This window comes from Trichomonas vaginalis, chromosome IV, assembly GCF_026262505.1.
Source record: "Trichomonas vaginalis G3 chromosome IV, whole genome shotgun sequence".
Taxonomy (NCBI): domain Eukaryota; phylum Parabasalia; order Trichomonadida; family Trichomonadidae; genus Trichomonas; species Trichomonas vaginalis.
In genome coordinates, this window is record NC_067206.1 from 15903749 (window position 1) to 15923540 (window position 19792).

Below are 19792 nucleotides of genomic sequence, written 5' to 3' on the forward strand. Positions count from 1 at the left end.
TGAATGATAATACCTAAATTCACTGCTCAAGATTTATATGACAAGGAAAGCAGAACTAACACACGCACGCCTTCAAACATTAAAAGACAGAAATACTTCAACATTATATCCTATAGGAAAGCCTCTATTTATACGTCAGAACCAACAAATCCAGAAACAGTTCTGGTTGTGTGGAACTGGACTCAAATAGTCTGACACGGTTTTTTGTACTGTGCAAACTCTTCAAAGGAACAACAGTGAAGTAAACCGATTTCAGATGTGAATATACTATAACCTGCACAACACAGTCCATACAAGTCATTTGATTTAGAGTACATCATCAAGCAGGTTGGCATAAGCATACAATTTGGATTGGTCAGCTGGAAAAAGGTAAGTGATATGAAGTAAAGAACGACGTTCAGTTTGCTATAAATTGCTTTCTGGGTGACACTCAGGGAGATGGAACCAATAACACATGCGTTTCAGGTAAACGAAAACAACGGGACAAAGTAAAGACTACCATGCACCATTACATGACAGTTTGCGCATGGTATAGGAAATGCGTAGCTCGTCAATTCTTCCAACTCTCTTTGACCATATCGTCAGGAGTTGTCTTTTATTTGTTGAGGACTGTCTTTGATAAGTAACCCACCATGAAAAGCTTGACAAGTGGGAGAGAGAGGGATATATTTTTATCTATCGCTGCGAGGGAGGATTTTGCAATGTTTTGCCTAAAACTCATAAGTATTCTCTTGTCACTTTTCGTTTATTTTTACGAACACGATGGAGTAACTGTCGAGTATCCCATTTGTTGTCAGAGTCAATGTAGTATGCTTTATAGGGGTCCGGCGTGTGAGGTATTTCTATTTTACTTTGTCACCTTTTCTGAAGTTTGACAGCCTGCGCATTCTTCTTGTTTGTTCTTTATGAGCTAAACTAATTAAATCGGTTATGTGCTTTCTCTAGTCAGGGTTGTTTTCTCATTTCTTCAGGGGAAGGTTCCCAAACCTTTTTGTTTATACGGCTATTGTAAATAAGTTGATAAAACTTGTCTCTCGGCATGGAAGCAAGTCGTCTGTACTTGTCGTCCAGTATGGCATTTCAATCATACTCACTCTACCGTGTGGTTGGTTTAAGTCTACTTAGATTGGTTTTCCTACAATGCAACTGAGACACCAAGAGCATATGGTTTGTCGACACCTGAAACATATTAGGTTATTTTCTAATATATAACTATTTTATATAAAAATCAAATTCAATGATCTTAAAAGCGAAGGATAAACCTCAAAATTTACGAATATAATGAGTGGGAATATAATGCTTATCTATCAAAACCATATGAAATATCAACTTTTGCTTTACGCCTAATTTTTGACGACAATTAGCAAAAAATGTTTAAATGTTAACACTCAGTCCATTTGAATATGAAAAATAAAATTGACTTTGATTAAATGTTTTTATTTATCATGCAATTCTTCTTGCGACCAAAGATTTGAATAAAAGTTCAAAAAATAAGATAGCTTAAAAAATAATATACGGTAGTGTTTACTAATAGATGAATAGTATATAAATTCTATTAAAATGGATTTGATCCAAAAAAATATATAAAATTTGATCATAAATAAAATCGTTTTAAATTACTTCTTCATTTAAATTATAACAATTATTTTTGGTTTTATAGTTTTTAAAGCTCATGTGGTTTTTTTAACCACAGAATACTTATGTGCTGTAGCAAGCTTGCAATCCAAAGCTCACGTTAGACAACAAGAGTCATGAAGTCTCATACTAAGGGATATCCAACATATATTTTAATAATCTAATGTTTGTGACAAATATTCAACATAAAATTAAGTTTTCGTTTCGTTACAAGGCATTCATACTTTGGAGATATCATATTTAATGTACAGAAAAGTTAATATTAAACAATACATGCTAAAGAATTAATAAATAAGATAATAAAATAAATTTATACGTAATTACTTTCATTTAATATGCTTTATGCTGTATAATATTGATTAAGAGGCATTAAAAGGTTCCATAATCTGCTTTTATAGGCAAGATTTTTGATAAAAATTTTAAATTTTGAAAAATGATGAGAAAAGGAAAAAAAGGTAAATGAGAGCAAGAGGAGGGAAAAAAAGAAAAAGAAAAGGAAGGGAAGGGAAAAATGAAAGAAAGAAGGACATATAAAAATTTAGATGCGCATTCTTAATGCCGAGGCGGCTTGCCGCCGAGGCGCGATTTTTTTAGGCCTCTACGGTAACCCGGCAATGTTTTTTTAAATCTTGTACAGCCCTAATATACTTTAATAAAAACAATACTATTTCACCTTAAAAATGAATTTCATAAGTCAATATTATTTTTTTGAAAATGTATCAATTTTCGATTAAAACAACATGAGAATAAAATTTACGCAAAATTATTTTAAAAAATGGTTTTAAAAATTTACAATTGATTAAGAATAAGATTGCAAGAAGTTTTGAAGTTTAATTTTAAGAAAAAAATTCGGATATTATTCATGGATCTAAGTAATCTGATATTTGAGTATCGGCACTATACATAAAACATATATTTATAGTTTTTTTGGATTTTTATGATTTTAAATATATTCAAATTTGGCAATCCAATAGATTTTTAAAAAATAGGTAAATAAAAATAGATTACATATGCAGCAGATTTAGAACATGAAACAAATCTTATAGTGACCCAAAAAAAAAATTCATGATCCAAAAAAGAAAAAAATTGGTTAAATGGGAATCAAACCTTGGCATAATGAATCATTATGTCGGATGTTTCCACTACACCGGCAGTTCGAAAAATACCCTTGGTGGTTCTATTTAATAGCTACTCCCAACGATAGGAAAAATCTGGGTAATTTAATTAAAAACAAAAACAATAAATAAAATGTAATTTTCGTTAATCAAAGTCATCAATGTCTTCGTCTTCTGATTCCCATTCGGACTTGAAAACTTGATATTCTCCTCCTGGTACACTCTGAATGGATTTTTTGTATTTGTTTTGTTTTTTAGAACCTTTTGTAACAGTTTTTTGTTTCAATATCATTTTGGAGTAACAATTCTCTTCAAATGATTTGACACAATCTTCTGGAAGTGGGGGAAGATGTAATGCTTTTTGTATATCTCCGAGAAAATGCTCTGGATCATTCATTCTAAGATTGCAACGTTAACTCTAATGTTAATGTTCTTCCAGGCTCTTGATTTTGTCCAAATAGCATGCAATTTTGGAGTTAAACGCTTCATTCATGCAGGTAGATCCAATGGAAGAAACTTTGGAAACTATGGGTGTCCATTTGTGAACCAAGTCATAGAGCATGAATTGAAGTTGGATCGAATTGGCACCTTTTTGCCATTCAAAGCATTTGTAATTGTGCGGTTCGCAAAAAGAATGATTGCCTACGTAATGGTAGACACAATTCTCCCACATTTTCGTACGTTTGTCAATATTTTCTTCGGCAAAACATGACCAAAGCCACATACTTAGGCTTGCATTCAGACCCCAGAAAGGTCTCTCTATTTTTTCAATCTTCTGAGTCTTGTCGTTGAAAACTTCAACTGTCTTATGAGAAGCTGAGAACTTTGTAAAATCTTTTGAGATATTTTTTGATACATGACCTGGATCGAATCTTTCAAGATGAGAGACGCCAAATAGTTAGTATCCCTATCTTGGGTACGGCGGCACTGCGTTCCACCTTACCCAAGATAACGGTTTGACACTTTACAAAACCACTAACGTATATTTTACAACACAAACACAAACACTAACTTAACCTAAATATTTACAAAGCCGCCAACCACTTCACCTCACTAACATTTTCGCTAAAGACTTCACTAATGAAAAAATAAACGTTCTCACTAACGTTCCAACTAATGTTCTCACTTACAAAAGTATTGCAACTCTTCCCATTGCTGTGCTTCACACAATAGTTCATATTCTTCAGTATCGCTGCTGTCGCTCCAATCGTCAGAGTCAAAGTCACTGTCAAAATAAATGTTAGTAAGTTTTGACAAAGCTAATGAAACACGCTTACCGTTTGTATCTATTGCTTTTATATATCTCCCATTATGTTTGTTGTCATAAACGCTCAAACTAACTTTACCCTTTCTCCCTCGTATCTGATAGAATGTATTTTCACGAGGAACGAAGAACAAATTCTTGAACTCATGATCGTTGTAGTTTGTTATCTCAATAGTTTTCGTCATTTATATAAAAATAAAATAAAAATAAAATAAAAAATAAACTTAAAAATTAATGATATCACCACCCTCACACGTATGAAAACATAGCACAAAAATAAATTTAGGGTAGAAGGTTAGATCTAACCCGATTTCTAACCTCATTTCTACCCTGTTGAATTCATTGCTTTATAACTCTCTTCCTTTCTCCAACTCTTCTAGCTTCTTCTTAAGTTCAGCAATGTTGTCCTCATGAAGTTTAATCTTTCTCAAAATTCCTTCTTTATCTAATGGTTGCTTTATCTTTCTAAACTGAACTCTACCATCCTTCATAATATGAATGTAAAAACCTTCTGGAATAGTTCCTGATTTAATGTATTCTACCAAAAACTTTTGTTTCATTGCTTCAGTGACTTTAGTCGTCATTTCAATCAAAGGTGAAGCTAGCACAGCGATAATGGATTTCATGACTTTTTAGTATTTCATACAATCTTAACAGATAGCCTTACAAGTACTTCCAGTGTCCCTAGCTGCCCTCCTTTTTATATAACTCCATGACATTTATAATCTCGCGAAACTTAACAGGTAGCATAACAGATTAAAATCAGATGAGGTTTTGAACCAAAATTTCTAAGCAACGTTGTCAAGGATTTTGAGGAACTAGGGACAGAGTGTGGCAAAGTCCAAGATTTAATTTATCTTCATCTGTTTCATCAGCTATCTCATCTAATATGCCAATATTTTATTCATAACTCGTGGCAAACCCACTAACTTTCATTATGTTCATCTGCATGCTTCATCTGATAGAAAGTATGACTTTCATTAACTCTGTGAGATAATGAAAACTACTAGGGACAGAGACCATGGCAAAGTTTATGACTTTCATTATTTCCAGAACTTAATGAAAACTACTAGGGACAGAGGCCATGGCAAAGTTCATGATTTAATTTATTCTCTCACTAACAACAAACACAAACTCCAACACTAACATCAAGTACTAACTTCAGCACAAATGACAAACACTAACAACAAACACAAACTCCAACACTAGCATCAAGTACTAACTTCAGCACAAATGACAAACACTAACAACAAACACAAACTCCAACACTAACGACAAAAATAAATGTCCTCACTTCTTAACAAAGTAATATGTGCTTCTTACACCACCATAGCTCAAACGTTTCTTTTCAAACATCGATTGAAACTTATTTTGAGCCATTGGCTTTAGTCTCTTTTTCTTCAAATACGCCAAGAAATCTTCTTCACATCTTTTCACTTCATAGCCTTCTTTAAACTCCTCCTTGTTAAGTTCTATGAAATCCTTTATATCATTCTTTGTTGCAATGGCTTCTTCACGAACGACATCGTGAACTATTTCATCATTGCATTCATGTATGACCTCCTCACTGTTCTCATGAACTATTTCAACACTGTTCTCATGAACGACCTCCTTACTGTCTTTCATAAGCGTTTCAAAGTCTCCTTTACTCATTACTTCAATCTCATGCTGTTCACAGTAGTACTTAAACTCACTGTATATGTCTTTGTTGTATGTTATATTGCTTCCCATGTACTCCATGAATTTTTCAAGCACTTCCTCATAATTCACTGTTTCTTTCTTTCCACGACCTTCTAATATCATACTTGCTTCGTAAATATAACTTCTTGCAGAACCGTCTCGCTTTCTACTTCTCTTCACAAATTCTCTCATCTTGCCGCCAAATACATTTGAACTACATGCAAAGAATTCATTCTCCTTCGCAAATTCTTTATATCTTCTGTAGCACTCTGTACAATTCCATCCGGATACAAACTTTTCATAGAACTCCTCGTAAAACATTTGGTAAGGTGTTTTGTTCATTTCGATGAGTTCTTGTTTAGCCCTGGTGAATGGTATCTTCCTTACATCAAATTCACTTAAATCTTTCTTCATGAAGTACGTCAGTAAGTTTGAATAAAACTCTTCATTAAAGCTTTCAATGAGATTTGAGAAATATTCGTAATTTCCTTTGTATCTGCTGCTTACGTCAATGACAACAAATCTTCTGTCGTCTTTGTCAATCTTTACTGAGTTGAAGTTGTTAGATATCATGATGATATTACAAACATTCTCTATCTTTCTTACTGGCTGACACTTCTGATTTAAGTCCAACTGAGTCTCTGTTACTATTGACTTTAGTGCGTCGTGGTTCATGACCTTAGACGTATCGCATGAGCTTAGTTCATTGCATACGATGAGCTTCATGTTCTCAATAGCAGCATTGAATCTACCAACCACATTCTCTATTGCCGTTATATTATTGTTGGCGTACTTGCTAATGAGCTCGCATAGAACATTACTAAGTACATTCTTACCAGTTCCTTGCTTTCCTGTTAACAAAAGTACTGTTCCAGTCTTTCCACAAGGATTTTGAACGATGTAGGCGAACCAGTTCAAAACATACTCATAAAGCTCTTCATCCTCATTACATATGACATCGTGAACATGTTTCAAATATCCTTCAATAATGCATTCATCTACTTCATTCAGTACCTCATACTCATATCCTCTGAAATAGCTGTAAATGTCATCTCTTTCGTCAAAGAATCTCATGCCTGACTTCATAAGATAGTTCTTGTTCTGACCCGCTTCATAAATCATCAGTGCGTTCACATCCTTCTCTTCAATACGTCCTACATAAACACTCTTCATGAGCTTATTAAATTCCTTGCTATCTACTGACACAAGTGTTGTTGTGTCTCGTATTCCATCATAATCTTTCACTAGATATGTCATACATGCTCCGTCAATAACGACAACACATCTTCTTAAGTCATTTATAACACTAGCTATGTCAATACCTTCTTCACTCATGTACTTATTTCTCCTCAAGTCCTTTAGTGTGAAAGTGTCTCTAAGTTCTATTTCAAGCAATTCATTTACACATCCTTTGCAATACTTCTCTATAAAATATTTCTGTCGTTCTTTACTAAGTTTCTTAACAGCTCTGAAGAACCATGTGTTTTGACTCAAACATCCTTCACAACTTCTCTCATTCATTCCTAGTTCTTTCATGTCATTATCTTCAACCTCTATGGTCTCATTGACTAAGGTCAAAGGGTTCTTAGTCATTGCTGGTCTTATCTGAAACAATGTTTGTGCAACAGGTTTAACTAGTTCAGCAACGTCCTTCCTTAATATGAATAGCTGTTTCCACTCATCTTTGCTAACAGTTCTTTCATAACCACTGACAGTAATGATTTCATTTGCTGACCTTAGACACTTATGTTCTATCATTTGTATTGCTTTTGTGTAAGGCTTTCGTGAGCATAGGTTGTATATGTCATTCCTGCAATGTTCATTCATGCCAATAGTACTAAATCCTTTCTTTGCTGTTGAGTGCATAATATCCATTAGTTCCTGTGTTCGTATTGCTGTCTCATAAAATACAACAAGACCTTTGTCATCTATGACGTACTTACCGAAAACATTGCTTATATTCTTTAACCATGAAATAACATCCTCATTCATGCTGTCAAACATGAAGTAAGGTCTTACATACTCTTCACTTATAAGATACTCCACAAAATACTTGTTAAGCTCTATGTCCTCGTGAGCGATTTCATTAGGTTTGATATTAGTTCCTTTTGTCATTGCTGTCATGTACTTCACTCTCATAGTTCCTTTCAATAGCGTAAAAATACTTCATTGTTTCATAACTGCTCTAAATTCTGTTCAAAATTCGTACAACATAACTTTTTAACATTAGTGAAATAACATGAGCGAAACAACAACATCTAACATTACAGAAGAAGTCAATGACAATGCCGATGAAAACATTACAGAAGGAGCTAGTGAAAATATTGACGAGTTCAGTGAGGAAGAAGATATTGAAGACGTCAATGAGAACGTTAGTGGGGAACAAACTCAATGGGAAACATTGAGAAATCATGAAGATTATGAGATTTGTACGACATATCCTTTTACTATTCGTCGAAAGAAAGACAAACATATTATGAGTGAATGCTTAAATAATTATGGTTATATTGTGCTTAGTTTAAACAACAAAATGCATTTAAAGCATAGAATTATTGCAGAACAGTGGATTGAAAATCCAAACAATTTGAAAGAAATAGACCATATAAATCATGATAGAACGGACAACAGAATCTCAAACCTTCGTTGGTGTTCTAGATCTGAAAACAATAGAAATAAAAGCAAGTATGGCGATATAGTTTATGAGTTCGTTGATGAAATATCTGACGAAGCTGTTGAAATAACAGATTATGGTAAGCATTCGTTTGAGTTCTACTACTATGTTGAGAATGAAGACGCATTCTATTATTATACAGGTCCTAACTATCGAAAACTTCATATAAACTTTACAAAAACAGGTGCTGCTTATGTTTGTATGATAGATACAGAAAACAAGAGTGTAATTTTATTCATAAACAAATTCAAACGCTTGTACGGCTTCATGTAGGACAAACATTATTTTTCAACACTAACGCCAACACTTAGGACAAACATTCATGACTAACATTACTTTATAACATAGACACTAACTTCATCGAAACTAAACGTAAATGTTTTGTCATGATTTCTTCGTATATGTTTTGTTATGATTTCATCGTAAATGTTTTGTCAAAACTTCATCGTATATGTTTTGTCATGATTTCATCGTAAATGTTTTGTCATGACTTCATCGTATATGTTTTGTCATGATTTCATCGTAAATGTTTTGTCATGACTTCATCGTAAATGTTTTGTTATGACTTCATCGTAAATGTTTTGTCATGATTTCTTCGTATATGTTTTGTTATGACTTCATCGTATATGCTTTGTCAAAACTTCATCGAAACTAAACGTAAATGTTTTGTTATGATTTCATCGAAACTAAACGTAAATGTTTTGTCATGATTTCTTCGTATATGTTTTGTCATGATTTCATCGTAAATGCTTTGTCGAACTTAAACGTAAATGTTTTCAGTGTCACCACGTCACCATGTCACCAGGTTATTTAACTTCTCTTAAAATTACTGACAACATGACATTTTGACAACAGTCCAGGAAATAAATTTTATCGTTTATGTTTACGTTAATGTTTTCATTAATGATTTCGTAAATGTTTTGTCATGACTTCATCGTATATGCTTTGTCATGATTTCATCGTATATGCTTTGTTATGATTTCATCGTATATGCTTTGTTATGACTTCATCGTATATGCTTTGTCGAACTTAAACATAAATATTTTGTCATGATTTCATCGAAACTAAACGTAAACACTTTGTCATGACTTCATCGTATATGTTTTGTCATGATTTCATCGTAATGAGTGTAAATGACCCAAAAATATATTTTAGGTGAAGAGGTGAGATTTCACCTCTTTTTTCACCTGTTTTTTCACCCTCATGAATTTTCATGAATTTTCATGAATTTTATATATTAATGTTTTCGTTAAGCCACTTTGTGCCGTCAGTCAGTCAGTCAGTTTAGGAAAGACTTTAGAAAGTTGTTGGAAAATAAGTCCTGGGAAGAGTATTATAAGGCGTTTTGTGAAGAATATAGCAACAGTCCGAATTCCGGCGGTTGCTTTTTATACAAAATTCATGCAGGAAATTCTTGAGTTTTGGTTGAAAGAATACGGTCGAGCCAAAAGTGGCTCAACCTCAAAACAAGCATTTTATGAGCTTACTAAGGGCGTTATGAATGAATTCAAAGGTATTTACATACATCCTGACCTCGTTCATTTTGTTGCTGAATTCAGCAAAAATAATGTTTCGGGTAGAAGGGTAGATCTAACCCGATAACTACCCTCTTTCCTACCCTCGTGAATTTACACTAAAAATAATGTTTAGGTAGATGGTTTTTAGGTTATTCAATAATTAATTATTTTTGAAGAACTGAAGGTGTTACCATGTTACCATGTGCTACCAGGTTAATTAACTTCTCTTAAAATTACTGACAACATGACATTTTGACAACACAGCAGGATTAATGCAAAAATAAATTCCAATCATACTTTATAAAACTTCATTTACAAGTATTTCATCGTAAATGTTTTGTTATGACTTCATCGAAACTAAACGTATATGTTTTGTCATGACTTCATCGTAAATGTTTTGTTATGACTTCATCGAAACTAAACGTATATGTTTTGTCATGACTTCATCGTATATGTTTTGTTATGACTTCATCGAAACTAAACGTATATGTTTTGTCATGACTTCATCGTATATGTTTTGTTATGACTTCATCGTATATGCTTTGTCAAACATAAACGTAAACACTTTGTCAAGACTTCATCGAAACTAAACATAAATGCTTTGTCATGACTTCATCGTAAACTAAACGTAAATGCTTTGTCATGATTTCTTCGTAAATGTTTTGTCATGATTTCATCGAAACTAAACATAAATGCTTTGTCATGATTTCTTCGTATATGTTTTGTCAAAACTTCATCGTATATGTTTTGTCAAAACTTCATCGTATATGCTTTGTCAAAACTTCTTCGTATATGTTTTGTCATGACTTCTTCGTATATGCTTTGTCAAAACTTCATCGTAATGAGTGTAAATGACCCAAAAATAATGTTTCGGGTAGAAGGGTAGATCTAACCCGATAACTACCCTCTTTCCTACCCTCGTGAATTTACACTAAAAATAATGTTTAGGTAGATGGTTTTTAGGTTATTCAATAATTAATTATTTTTGAAGAACTGAAGGTGTTACCATGTTACCATGTGCTACCAGGTTAATTAACTTCTCTTAAAATTACTGACAACATGACATTTTGACAACACAGCAGGATTAATGCAAAAATAAATTCCAATCATACTTTATAAAACTTCATTTACAAGTATTTCATCGTAAATGTTTTGTTATGACTTCATCGAAACTAAACGTATATGTTTTGTCATGACTTCATCGTAAATGTTTTGTTATGACTTCATCGAAACTAAACGTATATGTTTTGTCATGACTTCATCGTATATGTTTTGTTATGACTTCATCGAAACTAAACGTATATGTTTTGTCATGACTTCATCGTATATGTTTTGTTATGACTTCATCGTATATGCTTTGTCAAACATAAACGTAAACACTTTGTCAAGACTTCATCGAAACTAAACATAAATGCTTTGTCATGACTTCATCGTAAACTAAACGTAAATGTTTTGTCATGATTTCTTCGTAAACTAAACGTAAATGCTTTGTCATGATTTCTTCGTAAATGTTTTGTCATGATTTCATCGAAACTAAACATAAATGCTTTGTCATGATTTCTTCGTATATGTTTTGTCAAAACTTCATCGTATATGTTTTGTCAAAACTTCATCGTATATGCTTTGTCAAAACTTCTTCGTATATTTTTGTCATGACTTCTTCGTATATGCTTTGTCAAAACTTCATCGTAATGAGTGTAAATGACCCAAAAATAATGTTTCGGGTAGAAGGTAGATCTAACCCGATAACTACCCTCTTTCCTACCCTCGTGAATTTACACTAAAAATAATGTTTAGGTAGATGGTTTTTAGGTTATTCAATAATTAATTATTTTTGAAGAACTGAAGGTGTTACCATGTTACCATGTGCTACCAGGTTAATTAACTTCTCTTAAAATTACTGACAACATGACATTTTGACAACACAGCAGGATTAATGCAAAAATAAATTCCAATCATACTTTATAAAACTTCATTTACAAGTATTTCATCGTAAATGTTTTGTTATGACTTCATCGAAACTAAACGTATATGTTTTGTCATGACTTCATCGTAAATGTTTTGTTATGACTTCATCGAAACTAAACGTATATGTTTTGTCATGACTTCATCGTATATGTTTTGTTATGACTTCATCGAAACTAAACGTATATGTTTTGTCATGACTTCATCGTATATGTTTTGTTATGACTTCATCGTATATGCTTTGTCAAACATAAACGTAAACACTTTGTCAAGACTTCATCGAAACTAAACATAAATGCTTTGTCATGACTTCATCGTAAACTAAACGTAAATGCTTTGTCATGATTTCTTCGTAAACTAAACGTAAATGCTTTGTCATGATTTCTTCGTAAATGTTTTGTCATGATTTCATCGAAACTAAACATAAATGCTTTGTCATGATTTCTTCGTATATGTTTTGTTATGATTTCATCGTAAATGTTTTGTCAAAACTTCATCGTATATGTTTTGTCATGATTTCATCGTAAATGTTTTGTCATGACTTCATCGTATATGTTTTGTCATGATTTCATCGTAAATGTTTTGTCATGACTTCATCGTAAATGTTTTGTTATGACTTCATCGTAAATGTTTTGTCATGATTTCTTCGTATATGTTTTGTTATGACTTCATCGTATATGCTTTGTCAAAACTTCATCGAAACTAAACGTAAATGTTTTGTTATGATTTCATCGAAACTAAACGTAAATGTTTTGTCATGATTTCTTCGTATATGTTTTGTCATGATTTCATCGTAAATGCTTTGTCGAACTTAAACGTAAATGTTTTCAGTGTCACCACGTCACCATGTCACCAGGTTATTTAACTTCTCTTAAAATTACTGACAACATGACATTTTGACAACAGTCCAGGAAATAAATTTTATCGTTTATGTTTACGTTAATGTTTTCATTAATGATTTCGTAAATGTTTTGTCATGACTTCATCGTATATGCTTTGTCATGATTTCATCGTATATGCTTTGTTATGATTTCATCGTATATGCTTTGTTATGACTTCATCGTATATGCTTTGTCGAACTTAAACATAAATATTTTGTCATGATTTCATCGAAACTAAACGTAAACACTTTGTCATGACTTCATCGTATATTTTGTCATGATTTCATCGTAATGAGTGTAAATGACCCAAAAATATATTTTAGGTGAAGAGGTGAGATTTCACCTCTTTTTTCACCTGTTTTTTCACCCTCATGAATTTTCATGAATTTTCATGAATTTTATATATTAATGTTTTCGTTAAGCCACTTTGTGCCGTCAGTCAGTCAGTCAGTTTAGGAAAGACTTTAGAAAGTTGTTGGAAAATAAGTCCTGGGAAGAGTATTATAAGGCGTTTTGTGAAGAATATAGCAACAGTCCGAATTCCGGCGGTTGCTTTTTATACAAAATTCATGCAGGAAATTCTTGAGTTTTGGTTGAAAGAATACGGTCGAGCCAAAAGTGGCTCAACCTCAAAACAAGCATTTTATGAGCTTACTAAGGGCGTTATGAATGAATTCAAAGGTATTTACATACATCCTGACCTCGTTCATTTTGTTGCTGAATTCAGCAAAAATAATGTTTCGGGTAGAAGGGTAGATCTAACCCGATAACTACCCTCTTTCCTACCCTCGTGAATTTACACTAAAAATAATGTTTAGGTAGATGGTTTTTAGGTTATTCAATAATTAATTATTTTTGAAGAACTGAAGGTGTTACCATGTTACCATGTGCTACCAGGTTAATTAACTTCTCTTAAAATTACTGACAACATGACATTTTGACAACACAGCAGGATTAATGCAAAAATAAATTCCAATCATACTTTATAAAACTTCATTTACAAGTATTTCATCGTAAATGTTTTGTTATGACTTCATCGAAACTAAACGTATATGTTTTGTCATGACTTCATCGTAAATGTTTTGTTATGACTTCATCGAAACTAAACGTATATGTTTTGTCATGACTTCATCGTATATGTTTTGTTATGACTTCATCGAAACTAAACGTATATGTTTTGTCATGACTTCATCGTATATGTTTTGTTATGACTTCATCGTATATGCTTTGTCAAACATAAACGTAAACACTTTGTCAAGACTTCATCGAAACTAAACATAAATGCTTTGTCATGACTTCATCGTAAACTAAACGTAAATGCTTTGTCATGATTTCTTCGTAAATTTTTGTCATGATTTCATCGAAACTAAACATAAATGCTTTGTCATGATTTCTTCGTATATGTTTTGTCAAAACTTCATCGTATATGTTTTGTCAAAACTTCATCGTATATGCTTTGTCAAAACTTCTTCGTATATGTTTTGTCATGACTTCTTCGTATATGCTTTGTCAAAACTTCATCGTAATGAGTGTAAATGACCCAAAAATAATGTTTCGGGTAGAAGGGTAGATCTAACCCGATAACTACCCTCTTTCCTACCCTCGTGAATTTACACTAAAAATAATGTTTAGGTAGATGGTTTTTAGGTTATTCAATAATTAATTATTTTTGAAGAACTGAAGGTGTTACCATGTTACCATGTGCTACCAGGTTAATTAACTTCTCTTAAAATTACTGACAACATGACATTTTGACAACACAGCAGGATTAATGCAAAAATAAATTCCAATCATACTTTATAAAACTTCATTTACAAGTATTTCATCGTAAATGTTTTGTTATGACTTCATCGAAACTAAACGTATATGTTTTGTCATGACTTCATCGTAAATGTTTTGTTATGACTTCATCGAAACTAAACGTATATGTTTTGTCATGACTTCATCGTATATGTTTTGTTATGACTTCATCGAAACTAAACGTATATGTTTTGTCATGACTTCATCGTATATGTTTTGTTATGACTTCATCGTATATGCTTTGTCAAACATAAACGTAAACACTTTGTCAAGACTTCATCGAAACTAAACATAAATGCTTTGTCATGACTTCATCGTAAACTAAACGTAAATGTTTTGTCATGATTTCTTCGTAAACTAAACGTAAATGCTTTGTCATGATTTCTTCGTAAATGTTTTGTCATGATTTCATCGAAACTAAACATAAATGCTTTGTCATGATTTCTTCGTATATGTTTTGTCAAAACTTCATCGTATATGTTTTGTCAAAACTTCATCGTATATGCTTTGTCAAAACTTCTTCGTATATGTTTTGTCATGACTTCTTCGTATATGCTTTGTCAAAACTTCATCGTAATGAGTGTAAATGACCCAAAAATAATGTTTCGGGTAGAAGGGTAGATCTAACCCGATAACTACCCTCTTTCCTACCCTCGTGAATTTACACTAAAAATAATGTTTAGGTAGATGGTTTTTAGGTTATTCAATAATTAATTATTTTTGAAGAACTGAAGGTGTTACCATGTTACCATGTGCTACCAGGTTAATTAACTTCTCTTAAAATTACTGACAACATGACATTTTGACAACACAGCAGGATTAATGCAAAAATAAATTCCAATCATACTTTATAAAACTTCATTTACAAGTATTTCATCGTAAATGTTTTGTTATGACTTCATCGAAACTAAACGTAAATGTTTTGTCATGACTTCATCGTAAACTAAACGTAAATGTTTTGTCATGACTTCATCGAACTTAAACGTAAATGTTTTGTTATGACATCATCGTATATGTTTTGTTATGACTTCTTCGTAAACTAAACGTAAATGTTTTGTTATGACTTCATCGTATATGTTTTGTTATGACTTCTTCGTAAACTAAACGTAAATGTTTTGTCATGACTTCATCGAACTTAAACGTAAATGTTTTGTCAAAACTTCATCGTAATGAGTGTAAATGACCCAAAAATAATGTTTCGGGTAGAAGGGTAGATCTAACCCGATAACTACCCTCATTTCATTCTATACACAATTTACATCATAGACGATTTAATAGATATAATACTTTACTGTTTCATCTGATATAAACATTATTTTTAGTGTAAATTCACGAGGGTAGGAAAGAGGGTAGTTATCGGGTTAGATCTACCCTTCTACCCGAAACATTATTTTTGGGTCATTTACACTCATTACGATGAAGTTTTACACTCATTACGATGAAGTTTTGACAAAGCATATACGAAGAAGTCATGACAAAACATATACGAAGAAGTTTTGACAAAGCATATACGATGAAGTTTTGACAAAACATATACGATGAAGTTTTGACAAAACATATACGAAGAAATCATGAAAAAGCATTTATGTTTAGTTTCGATGAAATCATGACAAAACATTTACGAAGAAATCATGACAAAGCATTTACGTTTAGTTTACGATGAAGTCATGACAAAACATTTACGTTTAGTATTACGATGAAGTCATGACAAAGCATTTATGTTTAGTTTCGATGAAGTCTTGACAAAGTGTTTACGTTTATGTTTGAACAAAGCATATACGATGAGTCATAACAAAACATATACGATGAAGTCATGACAAAACATATACGTTTAGTTTCGATGAAGTCATAACAAAACATATACGATGAAGTCATGACAAAACATATACGTTTAGTTTCGATGAAGTCATAACAAAACATTTACGATGAAGTCATGACAAAACATATACGTTTAGTTTCGATGAAGTCATAACAAAAACATTTACGATGAAATACTTGTAAATGAAGTTTTATAAAGTATGATTGGAATTTATTTTTGCATTAATCCTGCTGTGTGTCAAAATGTCATGTTGTCAGTAATTTTAAGAGAAGTTAATTAACCTGGTAGCACATGGTAACATGGTAAACACCTTCAGTTCTTCAAAAATAATTAATTATTGAATAACCTAAAAACCATCTACCTAAACATTATTTTTAGTGTAAATTCACGAGGGTAGGAAGAGGGTAGTTATCGGGTTAGATCTACCCTTCTACCCGAAACATTATTTTTGGTCATTTACACTCATTACGATGAAGTTTGACAAAGCATATACGAAGAAGTCATGACAAAACATATACGAAGAAGTTTTGACAAAGCATATACGATGAAGTTTTGACAAAACATATACGATGAAGTTTTGACAAAACATATACGAAGAATCATGACAAAGCATTTATGTTTAGTTTCGATGAAATCATGACAAAACATTTACGAAGAAATCATGACAAAGCATTTACGTTTAGTTTACGAAGAAATCATGACAAACATTTACGTTTAGTTTACGATGAAGTCATGACAAAGCATTTATGTTTAGTTTCGATGAAGTCTTGACAAAGTGTTTACGTTTATGTTTGACAAAGCATATACGATGAAGTCATAACAAAACATATACGATGAAGTCATGACAAAACATATACGTTTTAGTTTCGATGAAGTCATAACAAAACATATACGATGAAGTCATGACAAAACATATACGTTTAGTTTCGATGAAGTCATAACAAAACATTTACGATGAAGTCATGACAAAACATATACGTTTAGTTTCGATGAAGTCATAACAAAACATTTACGATGAAATACTTGTAAATGAAGTTTTATAAAGTATGATTGGAATTTATTTTTGCATTAATCCTGCTGTGTTGTCAAAATGTCATGTTGTCAGTAATTTTAAGAGAAGTTAATTAACCTGGTAGCACATGTAACATGGTAACACCTTCAGTTCTTCAAAAATAATTAATTATTGAATAACCTAAAAACCATCTACCTAAACATTATTTTTAGTGTAAATTCACGAGGGTAGGAAAGAGGGTAGTTATCGGGTTAGATCTACCCTTCTACCCGAAACATTATTTTTGGGTCATTTACACTCATTACGATGAAGTTTTGACAAAGCATATACGAAGAAGTCATGACAAAACATATACGAAGAAGTTTTGACAAAGCATATACGATGAAGTTTTGACAAAACATATACGATGAAGTTTTGACAAAACATATACGAAGAAATCATGACAAAGCATTTATGTTTAGTTTCGATGAAATCATGACAAAACATTTACGAAGAAATCATGACAAAGCATTTACGTTTAGTTTACGAAGAAATCATGACAAAACATTTACGTTTAGTTTACGATGAAGTCATGACAAAGCATTTATGTTTAGTTTCGATGAGTCTTGACAAAGTGTTTACGTTTATGTTTGACAAAGCATATACGATGAAGTCATAACAAAACATATACGATGAAGTCATGACAAAACATATACGTTTAGTTTCGATGAAGTCATAACAAAACATATACGATGAAGTCATGACAAAACATATACGTTTAGTTTCGATGAAGTCATAACAAAACATTTACGATGAAGTCATGACAAAACATATACGTTTAGTTTCGATGAAGTCATAACAAAACATTTACGATGAAATACTTGTAAATGAAGTTTTATAAAGTATGATTGGAATTTATTTTTGCATTAATCCTGCTGTGTTGTCAAAATGTCATGTTGTCAGTAATTTTAAGAGAAGTTAATTAACCTGGTAGCACATGGTAACATGGTAACACCTTCAGTTCTTCAAAAATAATTAATTGAATAACCTAAAAACCATCTACCTAAACATTATTTTTAGTGTAAATTCACGAGGGTAGGAGAGGGTAGTTATCGGGTTAGATCTACCCTTCTACCCGAAACATTATTTTTGGGTCATTTACACTCATTACGATGAAGTTTTGACAAAGCATATACGAAGAAGTCATGACAAAACATATACGAAGAAGTTTTACAAAGCATATACGATGAAGTTTTGACAAACATATACGATGAAGTTTTGACAAAACATATACGAAGAAATCATGACAAAGCATTTATGTTTAGTTTCGATGAAATCATGACAAAACATTTACGAAGAAATCATGACAAAGCATTTACGTTTAGTTTACGAAGAAATCATGACAAAACATTTACGTTTAGTTTACGATGAAGTCATGACAAAGCATTTATGTTTAGTTTCGATGAAGTCTTGACAAAGTGTTTACGTTTATGTTTGACAAAGCATATACGATGAAGTCATAACAAAACATATACGATGAAGTCATGACAAAACATATACGTTTAGTTTCGATGAAGTCATAACAAAACATATACGATGAAGTCATGACAAAACATATACGTTTAGTTTCGATGAAGTCATAACAAAACATTTACGATGAAGTCATGACAAAACATATACGTTTAGTTTCGATGAAGTCATAACAAAACATTTACGATGAAATACTTGTAAATGAAGTTTTATAAAGTATGATTGGAATTTATTTTTGCATTAATCCTGCTGTGTTGTCAAATGTCATGTTGTCAGTAATTTTAAGAGAAGTTAATTAACCTGGTAGCACATGGTAACATGGTAACACCTTCAGTTCTTCAAAAATAATTAATTATTGAATAACCTAAAAACCATCTACCTAAACATTATTTTTAGTGTAAATTCACGAGGGTAGGAAAGAGGGTAGTTATCGGGTTAGATCTACCTTCTACCCGAAACATTATTTTGCTGAATTCAGCAACAAAATGAACGAGGTCAGGATGTATGTAAATACCTTTGAATTCATTCATAACGCCCTTAGTAAGCTCATAAAATGCTTGTTTTGAGGTTGAGCCACTTTTGGCTCGACCGTATTCTTTCAACCAAAACTCAAGAATTTCCTGCATGAATTTTGTATAAAAAGCAACCGCCGGAATTCGGACTGTTGCTATATTCTTCACAAAACGCCTTATAATACTCTTCCCAGGACTTATTTTCCAACAACTTTCTAAAGTCTTTCCTAAACTGACTGACTGACTGACGGCACAAAGTGGCTTAACGAAAACATTAATATATAAAATTCATGAAAATTCATGAAAATTCATGAGGGTGAAAAAACAGGTGAAAAAAGAGGTGAAATCTCACCTCTTCACCTAAAATATATTTTGGGTCATTTACACTCATTACGATGAAATCATGACAAAA

General features: G+C 32.1%; 4 protein-coding genes across 4 annotated transcripts, besides 2 other annotated features; 1 reads left to right on the forward strand and 3 right to left on the reverse strand.

Moving 5' to 3' along the window:
* Positions 1-2085: 2085 nt before the first annotated feature.
* Positions 2086-2287: a mobile genetic element.
* Positions 2288-4361: 2074 nt separating this feature from the next.
* Positions 4362-4640, reverse strand: TVAGG3_0102510 (uncharacterized protein; the record flags this gene model as incomplete). Its single annotated transcript, XM_051222829.1, has 1 exon — positions 4362-4640. One exon carries the CDS (start codon positions 4638-4640, stop codon positions 4362-4364), a length of 279 nt encoding a protein of 92 aa, XP_051107815.1.
* A 664-nt stretch (positions 4641-5304) lies between these two features.
* Positions 5305-5754, reverse strand: TVAGG3_0102520 (uncharacterized protein; the record flags this gene model as incomplete). Its single annotated transcript, XM_051222830.1, has 1 exon — positions 5305-5754. One exon carries the CDS (start codon positions 5752-5754, stop codon positions 5305-5307), a length of 450 nt encoding a protein of 149 aa, XP_051107816.1.
* Positions 5755-5790: 36 nt separating this feature from the next.
* Positions 5791-19792: part of a mobile genetic element that runs on past the window's edge.
* TVAGG3_0102540 (uncharacterized protein) lies at positions 6709-7698 on the reverse strand (the record flags this gene model as incomplete). Its single annotated transcript, XM_051222831.1, has 1 exon — positions 6709-7698. A coding segment is annotated over one exon (990 nt), but the record flags the coding sequence as incomplete, so codon positions are not given.
* Positions 7934-8638, forward strand: TVAGG3_0102550 (HNH endonuclease family; the record flags this gene model as incomplete). The annotated part of the gene is made up of 1 exon (XM_051222832.1): positions 7934-8638. The coding sequence occupies one exon, from the start codon at positions 7934-7936 to the stop codon at positions 8636-8638; it is 705 nt and encodes a 234-aa protein (XP_051107818.1).